Source organism: Lutra lutra, chromosome 6 (assembly GCF_902655055.1).
Source record: "Lutra lutra chromosome 6, mLutLut1.2, whole genome shotgun sequence".
Taxonomy (NCBI): Eukaryota; Metazoa; Chordata; class Mammalia; order Carnivora; family Mustelidae; genus Lutra; species Lutra lutra.
The window spans coordinates 142,041,580-142,066,203 of record NC_062283.1 but is presented as its reverse complement, the minus strand read 5'-3'; the positions used below and the strand labels follow the sequence as shown (position 1 = coordinate 142,066,203).

Here is a 24,624-nt window from a genome sequence, read left to right as displayed (position 1 = left end):
CTACCAAAAGCAGTAATGAAAGAGCTCAAGATTCAAGCCAGGATTCAAGACCAGTTCTTACTAAGAGAAGCATTACTCAGGTGTAATGCTGTAACTTACGGCCCACTGTAAGTAGAATGATCTCCCACCTCCAGTTCTCTTTGAAATGAGGCAAAACACAGGTAAAAATTATCACTAATAATAACAGCTAATGCTGATCGAGCACCTTCAATTTGGCAGGTACTATAACCGGTGGTTTATGTTAATCATCTCATTTCATCCCCACAGCAACTCAGTGATTGGAGGAGCTGTAATTAATCCCACTTCACAGATGAGGAAACTGGGGTGCAGAGGGATTAAGTATTTTCCCAGACTTCTAAAGAGAGAAATGAAGAATAGAGCCAGAACCAAAACCCAAGAGTGACTGGCTATGTGCCTCCCCGTAAATGCTGCCTGTCCTCCCAGGCCAATGACTGACCTATGAACTACACAGTTTGTTAGCAAGAACTTACTCATGTCTCTGTAAATGCCCCTAATGGCCAGAGCAGCTGTTTGCATTATACACGGTGCTTATTAGTAACTTTCTACTTGGGCATGTGAGGGACAAAAGGATTTTGTCACAGTCGAAAAGCACAATTTCAGGTTACCTATAAATTTAGTATTTTTCATATTTTGTTCTCCTGATTCGGTATTTTAATTCAGCTTGGAGGCAAGTTTGGAAGGCAATTTGTAACCACTTAAATAAACATCATCTTGGTGAAAAAGGATCTTTTCACATTATTTGAATACTAATAATTTGTATCGTTTACTTGTTGAATTTAACTCGCATGTAAAAAATTTTTTGGTCTTTGTTACTTATGATACAGAAGTATGTGCTTGTCAGAGAAAAAGAGCCAGTTTAATTAACACTCTTTTCAGTGTTTATTATTCAGTACTACTAAGCATCCCTTTAAGGGATACTCTACGATCAATCTGAAGGGCTCTGTGTATCTGACAAACTGTATCTCGGGCCAGCAATTTCTGAGGGTGCGGAAGCAGACACGCCTCCGCCACTGTCCCTGGGGCCGGGCTGCGGGGCTGGGCTCTGCTCTCAAGTCCCCACAAGGTGGAGCCTCACCCAGCGGATCCCGCAGCGGCGCGGGGCAGCCGGCAATACAAAACCTCCCGAGGGGGCAGGAAAATGGGCCCCATTCTCCGCAGCACTGTCGTGCTAACCAAGAGACCCAAAGGAACGGATTTCACCTCTCTGAGCCCAAATACGTTCTTTGAAAAATGAAAACGGAATCATCCCTCCAGAGGGGAACGGGGCTCCTCTGATGACATAATTTTGCCCAAGGATCCTGTCATCTAAAGGCTATTTTCACATAGATTCTACCTAAGCTTAAGAACTGCAGGACGGGGGCGCCTGGGTGGCTCAGTGGGTTAAAGCCTCTGCCTTCAGCTCAGGTCATGATCCCGGGGTCCTGGGATCGAGCCCCGCATCGGGCTCACTGCTCATCGGGGAGCCTGCTTCCCTCTCTCTCTCTGCCTGCCTCTCTGCCTACTTGTGATCTCTGTCTGTCAAATAAATAAATAAAATCTTAAAAAAAAAAAAAGGAGCTGGTGGCTTTATCTAAGAACTGCAGGACGGAGGCAGGTCTATGACTGGGAAACGAAGCAGGGAAGAGAAGTGGGGCCTCGCAGGCTCTGCGCGTGGCGTCGGCCGCAGCCCACACTCTTACCAGTCAGGTGATAGTGCTCCTCGCTCTCGTGGTCCGTCAGCGACACGAGCTCCTTGAGCAGCAGAGGGTACTTGAGCACCCTCTGCACCGGCTTGATGAGGTAGGACTCCAGGGTGGAGGAATGCTGCTTGGTGGGATTCCGGGCATCCAGAAAAGCCTTGAAGGCTTTATCAGTTTTAGCTACAAGCAGGGGGATACAAGACCCTTAGGAGAGCACGGCAGGATAAATGAAACCCTACTTCAGTTAGAGTTTAATGGAGTCCTAGCTCATCCACTTCTGCAGCCCTCCTAATGGCATTTTTTATAAAAACGCAAATGCTTCAGAGGGTCAGGCGCCCAGCTGTCAGCGCGGATTCAGCATCACAGCTCGGGGGCAAGTCCCATGGAAAAGGGGAGTTTACGAGGCTCTCTATATAATAGCACAGTCTCTACACCCAAGAGGAACACCGAGTTGAAATGTAGGAATGTCTGACTTTCAGGGCATATTCACATGCAACCCCGTGAGAGACTGTCAGAGGTGCCTAAAAAGTGAGTTTCAACCAATTCATAAAGCCACAAAACAGTATCATCCAGACCCTACACCTACCCTGCAAAAGAATCCTATAGCAAAATAAACTAGTAATTTGCCCCCACTGTCCTCGCACGGACTGTTAATTTTCTATACAGTAGGGACTATCTTGTTTTCTTTTAAAATAAATTGATAAGCACTGCAGCCTTCTCCGAGGCTTCAGAGACTCCACAGCTCTGACCAGTCTATTCCGCCGGATGTGACCTTAAGACCGCTACGGGCAGGGAAAGCCAGCCGTGTCCAGCGTCTGACATTATGACGGGGACACCTGGGAACCCAACCCCGTTCAGTTTTGAGAAAGTGTCAGTGGATGTATCAGTCACTGCTTTGGATTCCACCTGCTGACACTGCTTAACCATCTGCTTGGAATTCAGCCAATTTGAATGAAATTATACCCGTATTTGGGTTTTGTCACAAAGGCAAAAATCTACACCTTCTAGGAGATGATGTGCCATTTTGAATGTGACCACCAAAGTGGATGGTGGGATGATCCTTCAGAACGGAGCAAAGCGTTGGTGGGCCTTAATTCTACTGTCAGTAAGAAGGTGTTCCTTGAGGAAGTGCTGGCGGGAGTCAGATCTCTGTCTAAGCAAGTAGGGAGACAGATTTTGGCTGGTGCTTGTTCCCCTGAAGACTCCATTTCTTAACCTTGAACCTGTTCTTCTATGATACTGTAAGGATCGAGATTGAAACCAAATGGCAGAGCTGCCTCAGTGGAACCGGCTAAATGCTCTGAGTGCGGGGATAAACCTCAACACGCCTTCTGTGATGCTGCGGAGAGACTGCTGCCTGGTTTTGAGAGAGAAACTCTGAAGGGCAACCCTCAGATCCTATTCGTGCCACCTGGAACCCTATAATGACAGAGGAAGGGGTCTAGAATTCAGCTTGGCTGCTACCACCCTGCTGATGCCACCAAAAAAGTTCAAGTACGGACCTCTCCCCACACATTGGCCACTGTCACGGTCACAGGAGAGCCCAGGTTCCCTGGCTTCCAGAGAGCCGGCAAATCAAAACGGGAGAGGATGCATGAGGCCCGCTGTCATTCTAAAGAAGGCACTCAAGTCCCAGGGGAAGTCCTTTCTATCCCGCATTTGTGTCCAGGGCCCCGCTGAATGTGGACGTGGCCAGGAGTGGGCACGCAGACTTCTGTCACTCTGAATGCTTCCGAGAGTTCCAAATGGAATGGCCTCCTTCTGGATGACAGCCTGAGACCACGGGTATTCCTCAAGGCTCCCCAGTCCCTAGGGCTTTGGATCCAGGCTCTTGGGGACGGAGCCCTTAGAACCCAACCCCAGGTTAGGGTTAGGGACTAGGGGTATGGCAGGCCCCATCTGCCGGCTTTGATTCGACCTTTATGGAGAGCAGCGTTGAGGGCTTGTTGGATAAGAGTGAGTGCCAGACTCTGGGTTGTCGTCTACAGGGCTGCTGAATGTCGTGGTGGCTTTAAGGTGGCTTCCAGATTCCTCCTACTCTGAATCCTTTCCAGATTTCCAAAGACCAGAGTTTCCTTCTGGGTGGCAGGCTGAGTCCTCTGGTAGTGCTCAAGGTCCCCAAACCCGGGGCCTTTGGAGGCGCACTCCTCAGAACCCAACATAAGGTTAGGGTTAGGGCCTAGGGGCATGGCAGGACCAATCTGAAGGCGCAGTGGAGAGCTGGGGGGTTTGGGGGTGCTGGGATAAGGGCGGGGATCCCGGTGAGGATCAGGCTCTGAGTTTCCAGCAGGGGGCGCTGAGTGTGGGGGTGACCTCGGGTGGGCCTGTGGATTTCTCCTGCTCTGAAACCTTTCTGAGGAGCCAAACGGCGCGGTTTCCTTGCGGCTGGCAGGCTGCACCACCCAGTATGGCTCCGGTGTCCGCAATCCCTGGGGATCCGAAGCAAGGCCCTTGGGGAAAGTCCTCTCAGAACCCAGCCAAGGGCCAGGGACTAGGAGCTCGGCAGGACTGATCTGCAGAAACGTAGGACATCATCCCAGCGGAGGCTGCGGCAGGTTCAGGTCAGGCTCCCCCATTCCCGTGAGAGAATGAGGTGGCGGCGGCGGCGGCCCGGTGACCTGCTCCGGGGCCGGGTCGGGCCGACGTAAGGTGCGTTCGGGTGCGGGAGCCGCACAGGCGCCAGGGGCCCCGCGGCCCACGGATCCGCGCCAGCACCCCTCACCTTCCCTCCTGTCCCCGCCACCAGAAATGAGATGCCGAAGAACGCGCCAGAAACGCTCCTGACAGAGCCAGACTGGAGAGCTTTCCTCTCAGGCGCGTGGCTGCGGAAGCTGCCTCAGCCACAGGACGGCTTCAGGTGAGGCAGCATTCCTGATCCGGTGTGACAGGAGCACACAAGCCCTTGAGCAGCGGATGGTGACGATGGTGACAGTGGCACAGAGCTCCTACCGAACAAGGTCACGGCTGTCATCAGATCCTCAAATACACCGCCCGGGCTTGGCAGGCTGACTGGCCCAGGACTGAAAGCCCAGGCACTCCGTGCACTTGCCAAAGAACGCCTCCAGCCCTCCCGCGGCAGCACCGCGCATGCGCGGCGTCTCCCGTGGCCTCGCCCTCTGCGGGACTGCGCATGCGCAGCCTCTCCTGGCCCGCAGAGCAAGGCCAGCAGTCCGCACGGAGGGGAAGAGGGCTGTGGTCCACCCAACCAGTCTATCCGGGCTTCAAGAAAACGAAAGGCTTCAGTGAAAGCCAATGAAAGAAGACGCTAAAAATGTGGAGAGATGAAGGGTGCTTCAGGGACAGGATGTGGGCTCTTAACTGTTCGCCTGGTTCCATCAAAAAGGGAGTGTGGTGGTGGGGTCTGCGGTGGTTCCTCGGGCCGAAGGCGGTTAAGGAGAAAGGAAGAAAACAGCATACGTTCTTTCCTATTCCCACCCACCAGCTTAGGGTTCCCGGTTTTTAGATTAGGGAATTGGGCAAAAAAAAAAAATCCAGAGGTAATTTAACAGCAGAGTGACACATGGCTGAGAAACATCTCTGCTCTTAGGACACGTATTCATTGCTACCAATAAACTGAAATAAACCAGCAATTTTTTCTTCTAATGTCTGTCAATTTAAAGGTCAAGAACAGAGTATGATCCATTAAAATTGCACTTATTTCTACTTATTAAATGCAAATTTACTCTTAACAAAAAAAAAAAAAGGCACAACTATAAAGGTATGAGCAACTTACCTCGCTCCAGAACCTTCTGTACTTTAATATGATTAGCACAGAATCCACTGTAGAGTTTAAAATGGTCCGCATAATAAAGGAAAGAGCCTCCAAGGGAAAAGAGCAATTTCTAGAAGGAGAGGGAAAAGTCACATTGGACATGGTTTAATCAGTGTCTGCTGGCTCTGAGATGGCATCTGACTACTTTGGTGTATCCGTGGCACCTGTCTCTCAGACACCAGGGCACTAATGCCGCAGAGAAACCACCAAATGAAAAAAACTCAGGACTACCCCATTTTCACAGCAGACTGAGAACGGCCTGGCACTCCCCTAGCAGACCTTTAGTTTGATTGAACGCTTTCTGGTAGCAGAGCCTACTGACACCACGGGCACAGGACAAGAAAGTTCTACGAAAATACATCCGACAAAGTGGGATATGAATGATCTGGGAGGGTCATCAATCAAGCCACCTCTGCATGACTCAGGACAGATGCTTTTGTCTGTATCCTGGCCTTTTCCCCTTCTCCTGTCTTGTACCTTTCCTTCCCCGGAGGGGCTCCTCACCACTCATGGATGCCCACATTGGAGACAGGGTTTCATCAAAGAACCGCTGACCTATGCTTTTCATCCCAGCATCACATGACCATGAAGATGAGAGATTAGATGCAGGGTAGGGGCTCCTGCATCGAGCAAACTCCCTACATATGGTTCAGTAGATCTGAGCAAACAGTGTGGTGGACATGCTCAGCTACCAGGCCGATTCTACGTAAGTTGTGCCACCCAGACTTCTGACTACCAGAACCACTCAAGATGAAAACGTGGCCCGCTTTTACTCCCTGCTGGAGGAAAACAGCACAATGAGAGCACTAAGTTTACCTTGTCAATGGGCAAGGGACAGCAATTTCTTTTTCAAGGGAGCGTTCTGCACACCACCCATTTATTTTTGCTTAAAACCAAAGTTCAAAAACACTTACTCTGAACTGTGAGGGAGTCTCAAGGCTGTTAAAGTCCGAGGATGCTGAAATCCCATCATCCAGAGTTTCCAGAAACACCTTTTGAAATTCAAGCATCTCTGGCAAACTTCCAAAAAGTGACTCCATCTAGTATGAAGGCCGGGATCAGAAAGAGGGTATTAGCAATGAAGACCCAGAGACCACTCTAACCCCGAGACAGGCAAATCCCAGGCTGTTCACCAAGAAGCAGACAGAAGGACGTCCTTCAAAGAAGGCAGCATATTCACTCCGTGACCTAGTTTATACACAGAATTTTTACAGCTCTGGTTCTAGTAATTCTAAAATAACCTTGTAAGTGGATGTAAACAATGGATTCAAATGAATGTAAATGGATTCAAATTAGCAAAAAATGGAAGTCAGTAGAAAAGAACTAATTGCTGGGATTTAACAAGTCATGAATTAAAGAGCGACTTTTGGCCACACCTTCTTTCCAAAAAGGACACTGTCCTGTATGAGTAAACTCTTCTCACTGAGCCTCACAGAGCAGAGGCCACATAAAAGGTTTTGGAGGAGGCCACAACTGGATCCCTCTGATGACCCTTTAGTCCTGGATGTTCTCTGGGGATCAGCCGACAGAACCTTCGGGGAGGTCCACTAATGGGCAAACAGACTGACCTGTGTGTCAGGGGACGGGGGAAGGGACCGATTACCTCATCTTGGGTGAGAAAGGTCTCATTTTGAAGTGGCTCCAAGTATAATTCAAAGAGGCAGCTCAGATCCTGAAAGACAGAAGAAGAGAATCTTTATCACACATGTCTCCGAAAAACCCAAGTTTCCAGCAACCCTAACCACAGCTCCAGACTCCCACCAGCCATGATGGATTTCAAGTCTTGTTGAAATTCATGACCCTAAAGGTGGTTACAATTATTTCTGACCTAATTCACAGACACTAGTAGCCAGTGCACTCAGCAGCTGGAACACCCGTCCTGCTTAGTTCGAAAGCCTGGTGGCAGAGACCGTGACCAAGTGCAGCATCGTTCATCCCCTTGCAGAGAAGGTGAGCTCTGGCAAGACACCTCTGTCGGGAATGACCACACCGGCCACGACCTCACCCTGCCTCCTCCTCTGTCTCAGGGAGCATGGCGACAGCCCCACCGTGGAGCTGAGAGGGACGGGACAAGATCTGGGAAGCTCTTCAACTTTGGAGTTGACGCATTAGCAGAATTTCAAACTCCCGTATTCAGATGCAAGAAAAAGTTTCCAGAGGTTAAGTGCAATCATGATGTGTACAATCTAGGCCATGTTTGAGTCTCCAGTAAACTGGGTTCCAGCAGTACAGAACAGCGGGAGTGGACAGTGTTCACAAAACTCTTTAGATAATAGGTTTATTTAATAATTTGAAGCCAAGACCAGGATACAATTTTGTAATAGAAAAGGTTTTTTTTTTTCCTTATTTCATTTATTCTAAAGAATTCTGAGAATGAAAATGCTAGACGTGATTGATTACAAAGTCCATTACTTTGCTCCCTCATTTTACAGTGGAGAAATCTAGACCGGAAGAGCTTTGCCAGAGCCTGAAATCTCCAGGACTTTACAGCACGGGTCCTGGGAGCAAGTGGACAGGCCTGTGATGCCCTTTCCTATGCAGCAATGAAAAGCTCCCTGGCCTTCCCTCCCTCACCATCCTCCACGGCGACTGCTTCAGAGCAGGGCGATGTGAGGAGTTACTGAACCGTTTATCAGCGAACACACCAGTGCTGCAAATTCCAAGTTGCATGCAGGGACCAAGGTTAGATGAACAGGGAGTCAAATCCCGTGTTAAATGTCAGGCACAAAGAGAAATGACAAAACAAAAGTGGTGTGTGTGTGGGAATCACAAGAGGCACCCGGTGCTGGTTATTCGGTCAGAGACAGTGACAGGCTGCCCTCCTTCCTCGTGCCGGCCGGGGCCGCCCAGGAGGACTTACACACCGGGAGCCGGGAGCACTGAGCCGCGGAGCCAGCCAGCTGCAGCCCTACGAAAACAAAGTGCAGGGTTGCTTGCAGAGCGAAGGGTCCTTTCTGACCAGCTCACCCAGAACATCCATCTCAGTCCTCTGCCAGCATCTCAGTGAAACAACCCTCCCGGTGCGGCCCAACGGGGAAGCAGAGGCACGTGGCGGGCAGCAATAGAAACTGAATTCCGCCCTCGCCTCTGTGGGTGAAAGCTCGTGACCACCGTCCCCCGGGGGCCAGAGGGTCTCTGAAGCCTCAAACTGCCCAGTTGCCCAGCGCAGGCAGCTGCTTCGGAAAGGCTGTCACGTTCACGGGATGACCCAGAAGCCGGGTCTGAGCGCCCCGCGCGCACCTCATCTCCCCATGTGAGATACTGGACAGGACGTAATGGGATGAAGAAAGTAAACTGCCAACTCTACAGCTTTTCTTTCTCCCCGTGGGGCCAGAAGGAGAAGCTCTGGGTAGTTCCACCTGCAAGCAGACCTTCTGCAGCGTCCAGATGAAATGACGGTGACAGTGATGAAAGGGGAAGCTCAGATTTGCCGTGTGGAGGAAGAAGGTGACAGCCATGTGCACGCACACTGGAACGCGGGCACGCCCATCCGAGAGGGACTGGAGGGGACCACCCGAGGCCGTGCCGCCACCCTGAGGCAGAGCCTGGGGGCACTGGCAGCCACTGCCTGGTGCCATGCTGCTTCCAGCAAACACAGACGACAGAAGACCCTTGTCTTCCCAGGCTCCAGTGTCCTTCAGAAATTGTTTCTCAAACTACAGACTGGGGTCCTCAGAAAAATAAATGAATTCTTCGGGTACTGAAGATCCTCGCACCTACCCCTCTGTGCCGCGGTGGGAGCAGCCCCGTGATGACCACGGCTCTGTCGTGGGACCTGTCCCACATGGCCACCGCCACCAGGCATGTCTGGGGGCCGCCCCAACATCCGCTTGTGAGCAAGTTGTTCCCTAGTTCCTCAGCCCCTGAAGTCATCTCCAGCCCTCTCCCGCCACCAGCACAGACGCCCTTCCCACAGACTGCAGATGACAAACCAGAACATCTGTTTCCATAGCGAAAGCTACCTTGGTAACGAAACGAGCCGAGAATCTAATTCTTCCAAGTCCTCCCAGCTCGTCGGCCCCTCGCCCACCCCCCGAACAGCGATCCGCCGCTTCCAGGAGCAGGCGGCTCCGTCAGGACTGCTGGGGTTCCAGGCACATGTGACCTGGGGACCCCCGCCGACAGCCGGTCACCCCGGGAGTTGGTGGGGTGGGGGGGGCAGACTGAGCAGGGAAGAAAACACGGCACCTTCCGTTACCTTCACGTAGGACTTCTCCGTGTCCATCAGCTCCTGGATCACTTTTCGGAGGCGATCTGCATCGGAGAGGTGACGAGCCAGCGGCCGCGGAGGTGGGTCCCGAGTCCCCCTCGGCCCTTCCATGCCGTCGCTCTGCGCGTCGCTGAAGCTCCTACACAGCGCGGCGATCTGTCCTGCACTCTGAGAGGGGGCGAGACGGGGACAGTCATGGATGGGACGCACTCCGTGATGACCGGCTTCCCAGCAAGCATGCAGACAGCGTTTATCTCCGCCCAGGGCTCTCTGGGCGACCTCACAGGGGCAAACGTCTAGGGCAAATGGTCTCCTTCATCTCAAACGAGCCTGGCTATCATTCCAGAACATGGTAGTAAAGAGAGGAGCTCAGTGTTGACACAGGATGCTTTTTTGTTGTCCTAGTAGCTGTCTGACAGATGGCTCTTTCGTACTGACACCAGCAAACAAGGCACAGGACTAGCCGTCGCTGTAACAGACTTGAGGGTGTTCTAAAACCAAGCTGGTGGCTTTCTAAGAGCACGGTGGGGAGCCTCCGGAACGGCGTGGCACCACAAGGACTTTAGGATGGCTTGGCCACAAGACCCCGCAGCGCTGCCCTCAAATCCAACCGTGAGCCCCGTGCTCTCACGCCAAGTCGCAGAATACGAGTCAAAAGGTCAGAGGTGCTGCATGTGCTGGGGACAGGTGTGAAGGTAGGGACCTCCCCTACCCTGCGGGTTGCGCAGCCCTCCTCCCCAGAAGGGCCCAGAGGGGCGCAGGTGATACAGCAAAACCCAGTGAGTGCCAGAGAAGAGGGATGAACCGGCTTTGTGGGAACCTTTCTGATGATAGTGGGAATGGAATCATCCAGACCAAGGGACAAGAGGGGTGACTGTCAGTCCCCCCGACAGCGCAAGTTCCTACTTGAATTTAAGCACAGTAAAGAAAAAACCTTCTCAAGGGGAGCCCGTCTATATGGTCCTGCCTGAGGCCGCGGCGTTGAGGTCTCAAATGTGTCTCCTCCCATGTGTTTTCACAGTGCCTGCAGTGCCATTGGATTACACTCAGTGTCTTCTCACCTCTCTTTCTCCTTTCGTCTTACCCCCATCCAAGCTCCAGCCCGTCCTACCACCCACCGGTGTGTAAGCCTATCCAGGGCAGGGGCCTTTAACTGACACTGCCCTGAGTGCCCAGCTCAGTGGCCAGGGCCCAGCCAATGCTCTCTCCGCTCGCCTCCCCACACTGTCATTGTTCCAAGAGACAAAGCAGCACGCCCAGTACCAGTGACTACCCGCCATCCAGCTTTGGCCACCATCCCTGAGCTGAAACTCTCCCTTCTTCAGTTTAAGTGCCTTCAGCCCTGACCTCTCGCACTCTGGCTGGGGTCAAAAGCTCAACTTGGCACAACCACCTCTTAATGCTCCATTCACTTTCTTGGGGACGTTTCAGAGCACGAACAGCTCACACGAGTGTGAGGGTCGACCCCAGTGGCCTGAGGCACCCCTGCTACAAACGCTGACACCTGCCAAATGAGAGTGTTGACACAAAACCGGGATGCTCTTGCCTTCCCTTCTTGCCTCCCTCCCTGCCCTACCATCCACACTGATCTTCTGGCCAGTCCTTTAATTCAGTGGGTCTCAACTGAGGGCCGCCTCTGTCTCCAGAAAGAACACCGGTCCTGCATGAGCAGCCAGTACCCTTGCCAAGGTGAGAAGCACGGAAGCACAGCCCAGGGCTCACCGGAAGCCAACCCGGGCTCGTGTGGAGCCAACCAGAGAGGAAGAGTCCATAAACCAACGGGAGCCACTCCGCGGTGTGCGGGAGGCTTCGGGAAGAGGAGCGCTGACACGGCCCTGGAAAGCACACGTGTTCCAAGGGAGAGCCACAAAATGAGCCAGAAGGACAAGGGGAATGAGCACTGTAATACAGAGCCCGACTCAGGAGAGTGAAAGTGAGGCTCCTCTCCCAGCCAGATGTCTGTGACCAGAACGCCCAGACTCTGGGGCTCTTGAAATATCATTATTTCTCTCGTTTTCTCATAAATCTTGGTGCAGAAGTTAGATCAACCACATTAACAGGCACTAAGCATCCAACTAGACACTGACTTATATATATACAATACAAAATAATTTACTTCTCAAACAGTTCAAAGCATGTGTAAGTACTAATAATTCTCCTTTGATACATGCGTTATCCACAGTTTTCTTTATTAACTGTGAACACAAGCGTTTTTCTGGTAACGCCCGTCAGAAGACATTCATTCTGGGTAAACTTATACAAAAAAAAAAAAAAGAAAGAAAGAAAAAGAAAACAGATGTGGATCTTAAGGCACCAATCAAAATGCATCTTGATTTATCAAAATGTCTCACTTCATGTTTAAGACAACAAATCTTATGACTCATGCCCTGAAAGCCTAATGACAGTAAACGCCAAATGGAACAGTGCAGCCAAAAGGCGGCTGTTCTCCCTCCGGGGCTGTAAGCATCATGAAGGAGCAGCACTAGGGCACACAACCAGACCACTCCAAACCCTGCGCTCCTCCTTTCCAGTGGCTCTTAAACCCGACCGCATATTACGCACTTCTGTGAGCTTTAAAAAAATACCCAAGGCTGGACCGACTCACTCAGACTCTGTGGGGGGCCCAAGCTATGATTATTTTTTAAAAGCATACCACGTGAGGCTGGCTGCTGCTCTACCCAGCAGTGCAGCGAGCAGCCTCAACTTCGGCTTCCCAGGAGTGGCGCTGCCTTCAGCGTGATCATGCTGTCCCACGGTCTACAGAGAAAGACAGCCACGTAAAAGGTATGTGGCCTGAGCTCGTGGGATAGAGGAAATAGACAGAATCATACCCACGGCCCTGGTAGTCTGGGTCCGGCCCTCCACGAACTGAGCTAAACTACCCAGATAATACTACTACTGAGACTCCCAAACTCACTTAATTGGAAATCTCTATGCTGGTATTTCACCACAAGCTCAGACAATGTAATTTTGCAATTCTGAAAAATAACAGCTTCCAGGGCTATAGAATCTATATTAAGCTCACATATACTGCACAAAATAAGATCCGACAAAATGTACCATAAGTTAATGGCAGCTGGTGAGCTTACAGCTTTGCCTTGCTGGGATGTCAAAAATCACACCTAACAATGCAGTGTTAAAATAACGAGACTTTAAAAATACAGTATCTTGCCATTTTAGAAAATCTGAATTCATTTGAAGAACACTTCTGGTAAGATTAACTGGGAAAAGTGAAGGTTCGTGGAGATTGTGATAGCAAATGCACTTTTTAATGTGCCATGATCAAGTGCTCAGATGCGACAAAGTCCCCTTTCTCGGGCGGAGCAGTTTAGCTACTGTCTGGGGGAGGTGGTGACGATTACTTGGGATCAGGAGGCAGGAACTCTAAAAGAAGACTAATTCTAAAGGTGTTCTTATATCGCACCCCCAAGACTCGCCTGTGTGGTTACATTTCAGTTTCTCTATTCGTAGTGACAGTCGCCGGCACCAGCTGGCGACGAATTCTGGGGGACGCCTGGGTGGCTCAGTTGGTTAAGCGGCTGCCTTCAGCTCAGGTCACAATCCAGGGTCCTGGGATCGAGTCCGCATCAGGCTCCTTGCTCAACGGGAAGCCTGCTTCTCTGCCTCTGCCCTTCCCCCTGCTTATGCACTCTCTCTAGCAAATAAATAAAATCTTTAAAAAAAAATAGAATTCTGGGTGTGTCTGATGAACAATTTCTAGTAACAGTGACTACTTTGGTTGGCCCGTTTTCAAACCCAACAGTGATGGGGGTGAAAAGCACAGGCAAGGTGCAGAGGACCAGCATTCTCTCCCAGCCCTGCCCCCCGTCCTCCACACGATCCTGGGTGAGGCTCATTTCCGAGTCGACTTCCTTATTGCTGGAAGAGAAGTGGCATTACGTATCCCATCAAGTCACCCCTTGAACTGCCAACGAGGTCCTAGAGAAAAGGGAGCTCACATTTGCTGAGTCCCTGCTGGATGCCAGACAGACACAGCTGGCAAGAGTCCTCCCCGACCTGTTGGCGCGCAATCCTTATTGGGACTGAGACGACACACATGAGGGGTCAAGAGATGAGGGGTGAGAGACTGGGACAGCACAGGACCGGCTCCTGGCTAGCTCTCTGCAGGGTGCCCGCCCCTCCAGGATACCTCCTGGGCCTCTGCCCCTGCGGTTGTGGCTTCCTGGCCCCCGCAGGCTGCTTCTGCTCGGAGAACACCTGCAGCTCCCACACAGCCACAGACAACCTCCACGTCTTTTAGGCGCCACGTCCCCCTCAACCCCACTGCGGGATGCTGCTTATAAAGCAACAGACAGATGTTTACAAGTCAGGGCTGGGGGCCCATCTGGATTCAGAAGCCCAGCAGCGTGTGCCTCTGCAGGAGAAGGAACGCCCCCACCTCAGACGCACATCGCAGCTTCCTGGCTTCCAGTCTGTGGGCTCAGTGCTAGGAATCGTGGGCTCACTGTGGGCTTCATTTTTTATAGGCGAGCGCGAAACAAGTGTTTTCTTTATGGCTTCCTTTTAAAACTTAAATGAAGAAACAGTTGTCCCTAAAACTATGGTGTAAGGATACAGCAGTGATAGTGACCAAAACACATTTTTGTCAGGTTTTGAGCTTACACCAAGGCTGATCCCAGCTTGGAAATGATTTGATCTTATTTACAAGCCGAGGAACTCCCTGAAGACCTGGGCATGAAGGTGCTCTCGCCACACACACACGTTAACTGTGCAAGGTGACGGATGTGTTCGTTAACTTGACCGTGATAATGACGGCTCAGTGTCTGTGCACAGCAAATCATCAAGTGGTACACTTTAAAGATAGTTTTATCAACCATACCTTAAAAAAACTGGGAGAGAAAAGGTATCCGAAAGTTACTTTTGGTTTCAGTGTTTTCGATGTGCGGCTAAGGAGGCCTGCTGCTCCCTTTAACCGGGGCAGAAACGTGTCTACACTCCAGGCGCCTCACCTCCCAGCGGTGGCAACAATGCAGCGAAGGATGCTCCGGCGCTTCGCCGTGGGTCTCTCGGGAAGAACGCAGGGGCAGAGCCCGAGTGCTCCTTCTGACCTCGACTCAGTGCGACGCTCTTGCACAGAAAGGTGTCGTGCCCCCTTCCTCCTGGTTTCAGATTAATAAAATCTCATCCCCTGGGTGTAACAACTTTGACATATACTCTCTCTGATTTGGAAACGTGGCTACTGGAGGCTTTTGACCTTACGCTAGGATTTGGATCTTAAAAGAAAAAAATCACGGTGGGATGAGTACATCACATTGTCTAGAAGTATCCTGAGATGTTGCAGTCACTCCATGGAATATCAGGGCCATCAGGAGCCCGAGGCTCAGGAGCCAAGTGTGGCCTGGGCTTTCCCACCTGTCAGCAGCCCAGTGGTCACGGAGAGAGGGACGGCAGGCGCCGCGGACTCCTCCGTCAGAGGCGGCTGTTTGTAACACTTGGGCCCTGAATACTTCCAGCCTAAGAAAAGGGGCTGGGGGCACCTGGGTGGCTCAAAGGGTTAGGCCTTTGCCTTCAGCTCGGGTCATGATCTCAGGGTCCTGGGATCGAGCCCCTGTTGGGTTCTCTGCTCAGCGGGGAGCCTGCTTCCCCATTTCTATCTGCCTGCCTCTCTGCCTACTTGTGATCTGTCTGTCAAATAAATAAAAAATCTTAAAAAAAAAAAAAGAAAAGAAAAGAGGCTGAAAAGTGCTGCATAACTTGGAATCCTATTTCACAGGGAAAAGGTAAATGACAGCATTTCCAGCATGCGCTCCTTTCAGTCCCTGGTTAAGAAGAAACGAATGTTAACTTGGAGGGAAGATTCTTAGCGGACTTAGCTGACATGTAGACCTCACAGGAAAGAGACCCTCGTTCTGCTTGGGTACCTGGTCCTGTGACAACAAGGGGTCCGTTTGGGAGCTCCCTAGCTGCCACCACGTCCCCCTCTCTCCACCACGCAGACCAGCTGAGACTGAGCCATCGCTAGGGAGAGAGGCCCTGTCTGGATCGTGGTCACAGAGTTTCGTTACACCAGCACATGAGGCAGAAGAGCTAGGTTTCTACTACTTCTATTACCCCTAAAAAGAATGTTAGAAAAAAATAAAAAACAAGCTTTAGACTCTGGGCAAATGACTGGTTATGCTCCAGGATAGTCCAGCCCTGGGAAGGTGCAGTCTACAGCTCTGTGTGTGCTCTTATCATCTGGAAGCTGTGAGAAGCCTGCAGGACCCAGCGACCTGAGAGCAGCCACTGTGTCGCTGTCACATCCTAGCAAATTGTCAGGAAAGTTCCCCTTAGTTTAAAAAAAAAAAAGAAAAAATGAATATCTAAAAATTGTACAAAGGACTTTTCAATTTACTCTGCACTACATTAAAGTCACTGACTAACTTACAGAAAGATCTAATATTATCCCCAAATGGCCCCAGCAGCAGGAATCCAGAATGAGCACAAAGAGCCAAATGACTTCCCAGGAAGGCGAGCAGAGATGGGCTTTATCCCACAGGGAGCAAGGTGGCCCCCCAAGCCCGCACCAGGTCAGACTTCAGTGGCTGCAGGCCCCATGGCAGAGGCCATGCCTGACCCCCACCCCCAGGGGTTCTCGGGAGGGGATGAGGAGACAGTGCTCAGCACCTTGGCAGGCTGGGGTGGGGGTTAAAAAGCATTCAGGGTGATCAATGAAATTCATATTTGGGCGGGGGAGGCAGGGCACTGGTCTTAGTGAAACAATCCCTGGATGGAAAACTCTAGAGAAACAGGTTTTTAGATTTATCAAAATGGTACCAAAAGGATGAGGAAACACTCACGCTCTGTTTTTCAGACCAAAGAGTTCTATTTCCAAAAGCAGAAGAGGAACAGAAACCGTAAAAGTGAACATGAGCTGATGTCACAGGAGAGCCCTTATTTTATATGGAAACATAAAGATGAACCCAATAAATCAGGGCACAGAAACGCACTGAGGTGTCAGGACAGTTCCCAGCGACGGGACAGACGCGTGGCTGCTGACCCGAGAAGGCCACGACTTCCCGGGAAGGGCAGAAAAGAAGTGTGTGTTTTGTGTCTCTCTAGCACACACGAACATACACGCACAGATTTTCTAAAAATGGAATGATATATATCACATATGCAGTGTTAACCAAGATATTTTTATCCTTTGGCTCATTTGAATTTTCTCTTTTACAGTGGTTTAATTTTTAAGTATTTTTAATAAATGCACTCCTTTCCTGTCACTTAAAAAAAAATGATTTGAGGTTGAAAAGGCTCAAAGTGTTCTGTTTCTATGGACACAGCGATGAACAGACTGACACAGTTCCTCCGCTCATGGTGTTTGGCTGGGAAGACACGCTCTGCGCAAGTAATTCAAGATGATCGGTGCCCGAAGTGTGGGGTCCTGTGGACACAGAACCGAGACCCACCATGGTCTGAGCTGTGAACACTGACGCCAGGCACTCGGGATACATGAGTTCTCTACACGAAGCCAGGTCTGGGGCTGGAGAGAGCACGGGTGCGCCTGAACCTGGGGGCCAGAGCAGCTGTGGCCAGAGGGTCAGGCCCAGCAGGGAGGGGGTGGGAGACAGAGGCAGGGGCCTGGGCTACAGGGGAGAGCAGGGGTGGGTGGCAGAGATGGACAACCCTGATGTGGCACGGTGGCAATCCCTGCCACCTATCAGGTCCACACCTGACAGAGGATGACAAGGGGAGCATCATGGTGGCATGAAAGACAGGGTGTGCGCATCCCGAGTGGGACAGCCCATCACCTGAGCCCTCTCTCATTACCCTGGTGTCTGTGCAAAGCTCATGCCAAGGGCCTCAGAGCACGTGCTGGGCCAAGATTTCTGAAACACTTACTTTTTCCAAGACAGGGGACTCAGGCACACAGGCTGTGGAGGTACCACCCAGCTGCTGACCACGGCGGTTCCCCACTGTGTGGCCTTAACTGATTCCCCGAACCCACCCCCAACTCCGTGTGCCCACCTAGAAAGCAGGGATCAGGTCTTATAGGGTCCTTGCGATGAGTCAATGAGGTAAAACGTAAAAATACTTAGCACAGTACAAGGGATCGATAAAAGTCAACATTTGTACAGGGAGCTCAGCTTTCCAAGTTCTGCCATTTTTTTTTTTGAAATATAGAAGAAGAAATTTCCTCCAAATTCCCCGAAGGGTGGCCAGAAAAATCACACTTCACGATTTTGGCATTCTCTCACAGAGCCCCTCCTCTATGCCAGGCTCCGTGCTGGGTGCTGAGGATGAAGCACTGAGCCCGGCCTGGAGACCCTGCCCTCCTGGGAGAGTGTGGGGGAGGGCCACGTGGAGGGCCATGGGGAGGGGCACATGGAGGGCATGGCCAGGGGCTGCAGCGTCCACAGCGGCTGGAAGAGAAGCCAAGTTTGTGCAAACTCTCGAGGGAGGGAGGGCAGCAGAGCATTCGGGTGGCACCTGTGTGCCCCAACAGTAAAATCTCCCTGCTCGGGAGGCCTCCCCATGAGGCCAGGGAGGCGCCCGCTGGAGGCTCTGGGGCTCCCAGGGCCAGAGTCACTTCCCCCCATCCCCCACCCCTCCACCGTGGCCCCAGAAAGGAGCAGCTGATCCAGGGCCTGCTGCCTGCCTTTATTTAACCCGAGTTGGGTCAGAACTCAGAAATGAGTAAAACGAGCGGTCTCTGCCAAGGCCGTCTCAAGGGCTCGGGAAGCATTTCTGCACCACCGGGCACTTCCTTCGCAGCAAAGACTAGGTGTTTCGGGATCACGCTTACACAGTTTACACAAAACGGCTCATCCCATCTAACACAGCCCACGCCGGGTCCTGTGTCTTTGATTTCCCTTTTCACCCAGAAAGCAAGCTGTGGGTTCCCTCCAATGTCCCATTAAACCTGCACATCAAGAGAGATGCATGTGGCACAGAGCCTCCCCTGACCTCTGCCTGCACACATACGCGGCCCACGGAGTAACAGAGACTTTAATGACCCCCTGGAAAACAGAGAGTAGAGGCAAGGGTGCATCCTCAGAACAAGGGTCAGTCAACGAAGGCCTTGGGGGCCAGTGAAACCCTCCACCTGCTGCCGTAGGTCAGGTTTCATGAGCACTTGGCCGCCACGCTCACTCAACTGCCCGGCGTCCCTGGCTGCCTCCGCCCCGGAAGGCAGAGCTGGAGGCTTGCCGAGAGCCTAAAACATTAACTGTCCCCTCAGAGGAAAAGTGTGCCAACTCCTGGTAACAGAGACAGGACCCCAAATCAATAAAGAGTCTTCTTCTGATATTAGTCTTCATTAAAAAACCCAACCTATAAACGTTATTCTGAGAATTTCTAGTGAAGTGGAAATTTAAAAGAGGACTTTAACGTTATTTTGCTAGACACTACAAATGGCATCTTAAGTCACATGAGACATAAACCCTTTTATGTCCTAGGCTTTCGACTGCATCCAAAACAAAACAAAACACCTGCCTGCTCGGCTGGCACAGATGCAGGCTCTGAGACAGGACTCCAAGTCTCGGACTGGGTTGGGCTTTATTTTGTGTTGCTTTTTGATGGCTGAGAGGATTCTGTTTGTCCTGTGATTTAGACCCGAATTTAAATCCTTTCTAAGCTTACTTTATATCACTTAACATTCATACCAAATATATTTATCTGGTGGAATACGTCTCTAAACCAGTATCTTTCAACTGAATTATTTTTGTAAAATATAAGCTTAACTCTGACTTTTCCATCAACACTACTCTCAGGCCCTCTTCCATCCAGAGGTGCTGATTTCTGGGCTAAGGTCCACTTCCCTTCTCTTCCTTCAGTAGTCTCTCACCGCCGACTTTCATTCTGGCAATCAAATAAATGAAACCTGAGTGTTTACAGTAACCCTTCCTCCAGCGGTTAATGTCTTCGCTGAACATTCTAGTCGGTTTCAGTGTTTACTGCCAGTTTTCCCAAACACAGCATTTCTATTCAAGAGTTAGGTCTCGGGGGGCGCCTGGGTGGCTCAGTGGGTTAAGCCGCTGCCTTCGGCTCAGGTCATGATCTCAGAGTCCTGGGATCGAGCCCCGCATCGGGCTCTCTGCTCGGCAGGGAGCCTGCTTCCTCCTCTCTCTCTGCCTGCCTCTCTGCCTCCTTGTGATCTCTGTCAAATAAATAAATAAAATCTTTAAAAAAAAAAAAAAAAGAGTTAGGTCTCTGACTTTATTCCTGGCAACTGATAATAGATGACTGAAATAGTTCTTGCAGGAAAGGTTTTGAAGTGTTACCTGTTCTGAAAATTTATTAGCCTTTTTTTCCCATCTTTGTCACTGTATTTGAGGGAAAACGATGCATCCGTATAAACGCCAGCTGCAATCATATTCTGGACCAGCGAGAGCTTTGATCAATTTGACAGCCACCAATTTTCGGTGCAAGTCAAGTGTGCATGAAAAATAAAAGAGGACCAGACAGCTGGATCCCGGAAGGGGGCAATCGCACACACTTGGCTTTAACGGTTCAGGCTGTGTCCGCCTTTGCCCAGGACAGCACTGCCCCACGACCTAAGCCCAGCCTCCCCCACAGCTGAGTCCTCTCCCCTTTCCTGCGGTTCCCCAAGAAGCATATTTTCTTTCTAGTTGTCCTCTACATGGGCTCCTGATTGCCTTACCTAGAACAAAAAAGAAGCATGGTAGCACGCAGTTCCTAGCTGCAGACCAAGCACTCAGCTCTGAGAGCAGTTCTAAGATGCTCAGAAAACTGTAAGACAGTTGCACCCACTCTAGTTCCTTGATGGTTGTCCTTGAGCATCTTAGCCTCCAGACTGCCTAGACTCGCATCCCCTGGTAGGCTTGGTCTATCTTTCCATCCTGGTCTCACAGAAGCCTGGGGTCTGCCTGTCTCACAGAGTCTTCTCCGTGAGGGTGTTCACGGGCACACGATTAACCGGCCCTACAGCGGTCCCCCTCACCACCCTGGCTTGGTGCCCCTGGCAGTTTCCAAAGCTGTTTCTCACACATGGCTCTTCTCTGATTTTACCTCCTTGAAACTATCATGGAGATACAGTCCTATTCTTTTTGATAAGGATATGGGGATTCAGAGGATGAGGAGACTTTTCTAAGGCCAACCAGGCAGCGAGAGGCTCCAACACTCGGTCCCATTGTCTTTCCACACCCCACCTGCTCCAGCAACAGCAAATTAAGAGACAAACATCTATTTGCTTTCCCCCCGTATTATAGGAAGGGATGAAATCCTTCTTGTGAATCTTCTCTCTTCTATATCCCACTCTCCAAATATAAACTGCAAATACACTGTTTGGGATAGCCTGGGCCACAGGGACCATCAGAGTCAACACATGGCCACCCGTGAGGGAGGCACAGAACAGTCAGCAGCCTTGCAGTGGCCCTCCAACAGTCTCCAGAAGAAACCAAGCCATCGTTTCTCTTTCCGGGATAGAAGGACCAGAGTATACACTCTGACGTGGGGAGTGAAGGGGGCTCTTTCCCTGCCCGAATTTGAAGCAAATTATGAATCCTTTAAAAACTTTCCTGAGCACTTAAACTTCACCATCTATGATCGCTTGCTACACAGCAAACCAAGGTGGCTGATAGCCCTGCCTGACCCCAGTGGAGCTGTAGGAGGACGGGAGCTGGCTCTCCTCAACCCCTCTGGTGGCTCATACCTTTGTGACCCTTTAATAACTACTTTTTATTTTTTATTTGAGAAAGAGCAAGAGAGGAGAGAGTGTGTGTGAGCATGAGCAGCGGGGGGGAGGCAGAGGGAGAGAGAGAAGCAGAAGTGGACTCTTCGCTCTTTGGTAGCCCAAAACAGGTCTCAATCCCAGGACCCCGAGATCATGGCCTGAGCCAAAGGCAGACACGTAATGGACTGAGCCATCCAGATGCCCGTAACTACACTGACTTCTACCGATTGCTGTTCCAATAGTTTGTATGGGTCAAGGATGGCTCTCAGTCACTTAGGAAAAATGGTGCTGGGGTAGGGAGAGAAGGGCTAGGCCCTATAAACTGTCTGAAACCAACCACATCCCCTTTGGACTTAAAAACCCTTAGATTATCGGTTCTCATGTTTGGCTGAAAGTAGTACCTGGAATCTGGTATCTAAAAACTGTAGCACTGGGAAGAAAAAATCACAAAAATATGAAATGTAAATTACTTGTTAATATCCTGACACCTTTCTTAGGCTTGGATACTGTCAAGTGCTATTGGAGTGAGCACAGATACAACCTGTAGGCCCCTCTACTTCTAGTTGTAGTTAAATTTTTTTTTTTTTTGCTAGATTTAAGCAGTGTTATTTTCTTAAAGATTTATTTGAGAGAGAGAGAGAGGCAGAGGGAGAGAGAGAATCCCAAGCAGACTTTGCGCTGAGAGTGGAGCCTGACACAGGGCTCGATCTCATGACCCTGAGATCATGACCTCAGCTGAGACCAAGAGTCAGATGCTTAACTGACTGAGCCACCCGGGCGCCCCATTTAAGCAGTGTTACAGTCAAGTCTGTTCCATTACTCTGGATTGTATCTTGTTGGCAGGACCTCAAATCAATCACCTCATACAGAACAATGTCTGCCTCACACACATTACCTGAGACTTCACCCCCAATCTCTAAAAATCTAACACAGACTCAATAATAGAAATGAGGGCATAAAATTTAAACTAGGACAATTATTTTTGATAAACTGGCAATTTGATCAACCTTCTAGAAAATGCAAGTCAATAAATCCAAAGTAATCAAAGCCACATTTCCCTGGGAGCGCAGAGCACAGCGGGTGGCTATGGTAACACACACAGACAGGCAGGAGCTCAAGCAAAACCAAAAGACATCAGAGACCACCATGACCATGACAGAATGCCAATTTAAAAAAATTTTTTAAAGCCTCAGACACAGAAAACTGATTTTAAATCTCACCTGAGATTACTGGTTTGATAATGGTCTCTCCATCACAGAAACTCATCTATAAAACCACTGTATTCAAGACCTTGCTAGGCAGACACCCTGCCCCATCTTGGTGTCTGGAACAGCAGGCTGATGCTGCCCAGGCCAGTCTTCTCATCTCATCATCCTTTATGTCATGGCTGAAGAACCATGAAGGTACTAGATTCTAGAACATTAGAAAGCCGACTTGAAGCCAACTCAAAGCCAACTCAAAGCCAACTTGAAGCCCCTTGGCAGGACTCCTCGAGTGTCACAACACTTGTGGAACCCCCCAGCCTGTGCAATGCCAACCCAGAAACTTCTAAGCAATTGCACATCTAAGAGCTTCCTCATCTGACAGCTGTTTTCTGAAAACACAAGAGAACTTAGGTGGTGGCAAAGAATCAGAGTGTGAAGGAAGGTGAGTCACAGAGGACGAGGGATGCTTGGAGGCTGAACAAACAAAAGAAGGGATAGGGAGGCGTGAGAACAAACAGAAGAATGGAAAGGAGAAAAGACAGAACTGGGGGCGTTGAAAACCATGCCTTCAGTTTTCCCATATTAGTGACAAATATATTTTGTGTTGCCTGGTCCTTCATGCTATTACCAAAAACAGCAGGAGACTGAATTATGAAACTAATAATCCAACCTCTCCCCCGGGGAGTTAGAGGCTAGTCCTGGAAGGGTGTGGAGTGTTCCCCACGAGGTCCCCAAACCCCTACTCCCTTAGCGCCTGCCGCCCCCCACCACCGTGGCACAGAGTTGGCTCCGAGCAGACACTACAGAGGAAATTGCAAAATGACTCAGAACAACTTCTCAGAACTTTTTCAGCAAGTGAAAGCAGCTGCCATGTGGGGCTGGGACATTATTAAAAGGTGAGAATCTGCTGTGAGTAATGAGAGGTGTGAAGAGAATGCACAGAGGCTCGGATACATCTGTGCTCGTGCAGGACAAGCGAGGTCTTCCTGGGGCTACAATCTCTGGCATACAGGATCTTCAACAGAGGCACCAACACGACTGTCTCAGGCCTCCTACCAATGGCTAACATCTGGGAATGCCTTTATGGGGGAGGTCCCGATGACTGAGGAACAGAGATGACCCTACACCAACCCCCACTGTTGGCATATATTGAAGGTAAGACAGATAAGGACTCAGGGCACCCAAAGACTGGCCGGCCAAAATGAGATCATAACTGTGGCTGTTATTCCTTCAAAAGACAAGGAGAGGAGCGAGCAGCAGAGCCTCCGCCAGCTTGCTGATGTGTCGGGGCCGGGGGCGAAGCTCTCTCCACAGCCCCAGGGAGACCATGGGATTGTCTACTGCTGGCTCGTCCCCTGAACGGGGCACACAACCAGCCTCTGGGCCACAGACAGCTGCTGCTTTTACCGAAGGGGGTTCTATGAAATATTGGCTTGGAGTCAAGATTGAAGTTTATGCCCCCGCCTCCCCAGAAATCACCTTTTTTCACTAATTACGGAAAATAAAACTCTGAAAATGCTAGAACACCAGTGCATAAAGCTGTCATTGGTGTCCACGATGCGGGAATTTCTAACCACCACCACCACCAATATTCTCCTTGGTCTCAACCTAATGGTTTATGCCATCTAGGGTGGGGTTCTTATTACGTAATGTTCCTCAATGTCTCTTAACACATTAAAATAAGACCTTAATCCTGACAAGCCCACCACACAAATCAGACCTGAAGATAAAGACAAAGTTCAAAATGTCACTTGGCTAAAGAAACATAGGGCTAGGGTCGCCTGGGGGGGCGCTCAGCTGGTTAAGCATCCGACTCTTGATCTCTGCTCAAGTCTTGATCTCAGGGTCCAAAAAAAAGGAAAAGAAAGGAAACATAATGCTTTTTGTTCTGTAAGTACCTGATAATGAAGTCTGTAATGTTAATAATATTAAGTCAAGACAGAAGCTAGACTACTGTACTCAATGTTGGAATCATGAACATACAGCTCACGGATTCCTGAGGAGGAGACCTGTGAGTGAATGTCCTGAGCAGAACTAGAATTGCAGTGACTTCTCACGTACAGGAGCCATTTCCTGAGGATGGCTCACTTTCATCAGATGCT

General features: G+C 50.4%; 1 protein-coding gene across 4 annotated transcripts in view; it reads right to left on the bottom strand.

The window, feature by feature from the left end:
* The window catches only part of TIAM2 (TIAM Rac1 associated GEF 2), a 112,002-nt gene that overhangs the window by 6,910 nt on the left and 80,468 nt on the right, over positions 1-24,624 (bottom strand). For 3 of the 4 annotated variants that reach the window (XM_047733390.1, XM_047733393.1, XM_047733391.1), the window contains 6 exons: positions 9,671-9,850; positions 8,333-8,380; positions 7,076-7,144; positions 6,387-6,512; positions 5,434-5,542; positions 1,701-1,880 (listed from right to left, as the gene is read on the bottom strand). In XM_047733390.1, coding sequence (XP_047589346.1) covers positions 1,701-1,880; positions 5,434-5,542; positions 6,387-6,512; positions 7,076-7,144; positions 8,333-8,380; positions 9,671-9,850 — 712 coding nt within the window. The remainder of the gene's footprint in view (positions 1-1,700; positions 1,881-5,433; positions 5,543-6,386; positions 6,513-7,075; positions 7,145-8,332; positions 8,381-9,670; positions 9,851-24,624) is intronic. The other variant, XM_047733392.1, reaches the window with a different exon arrangement.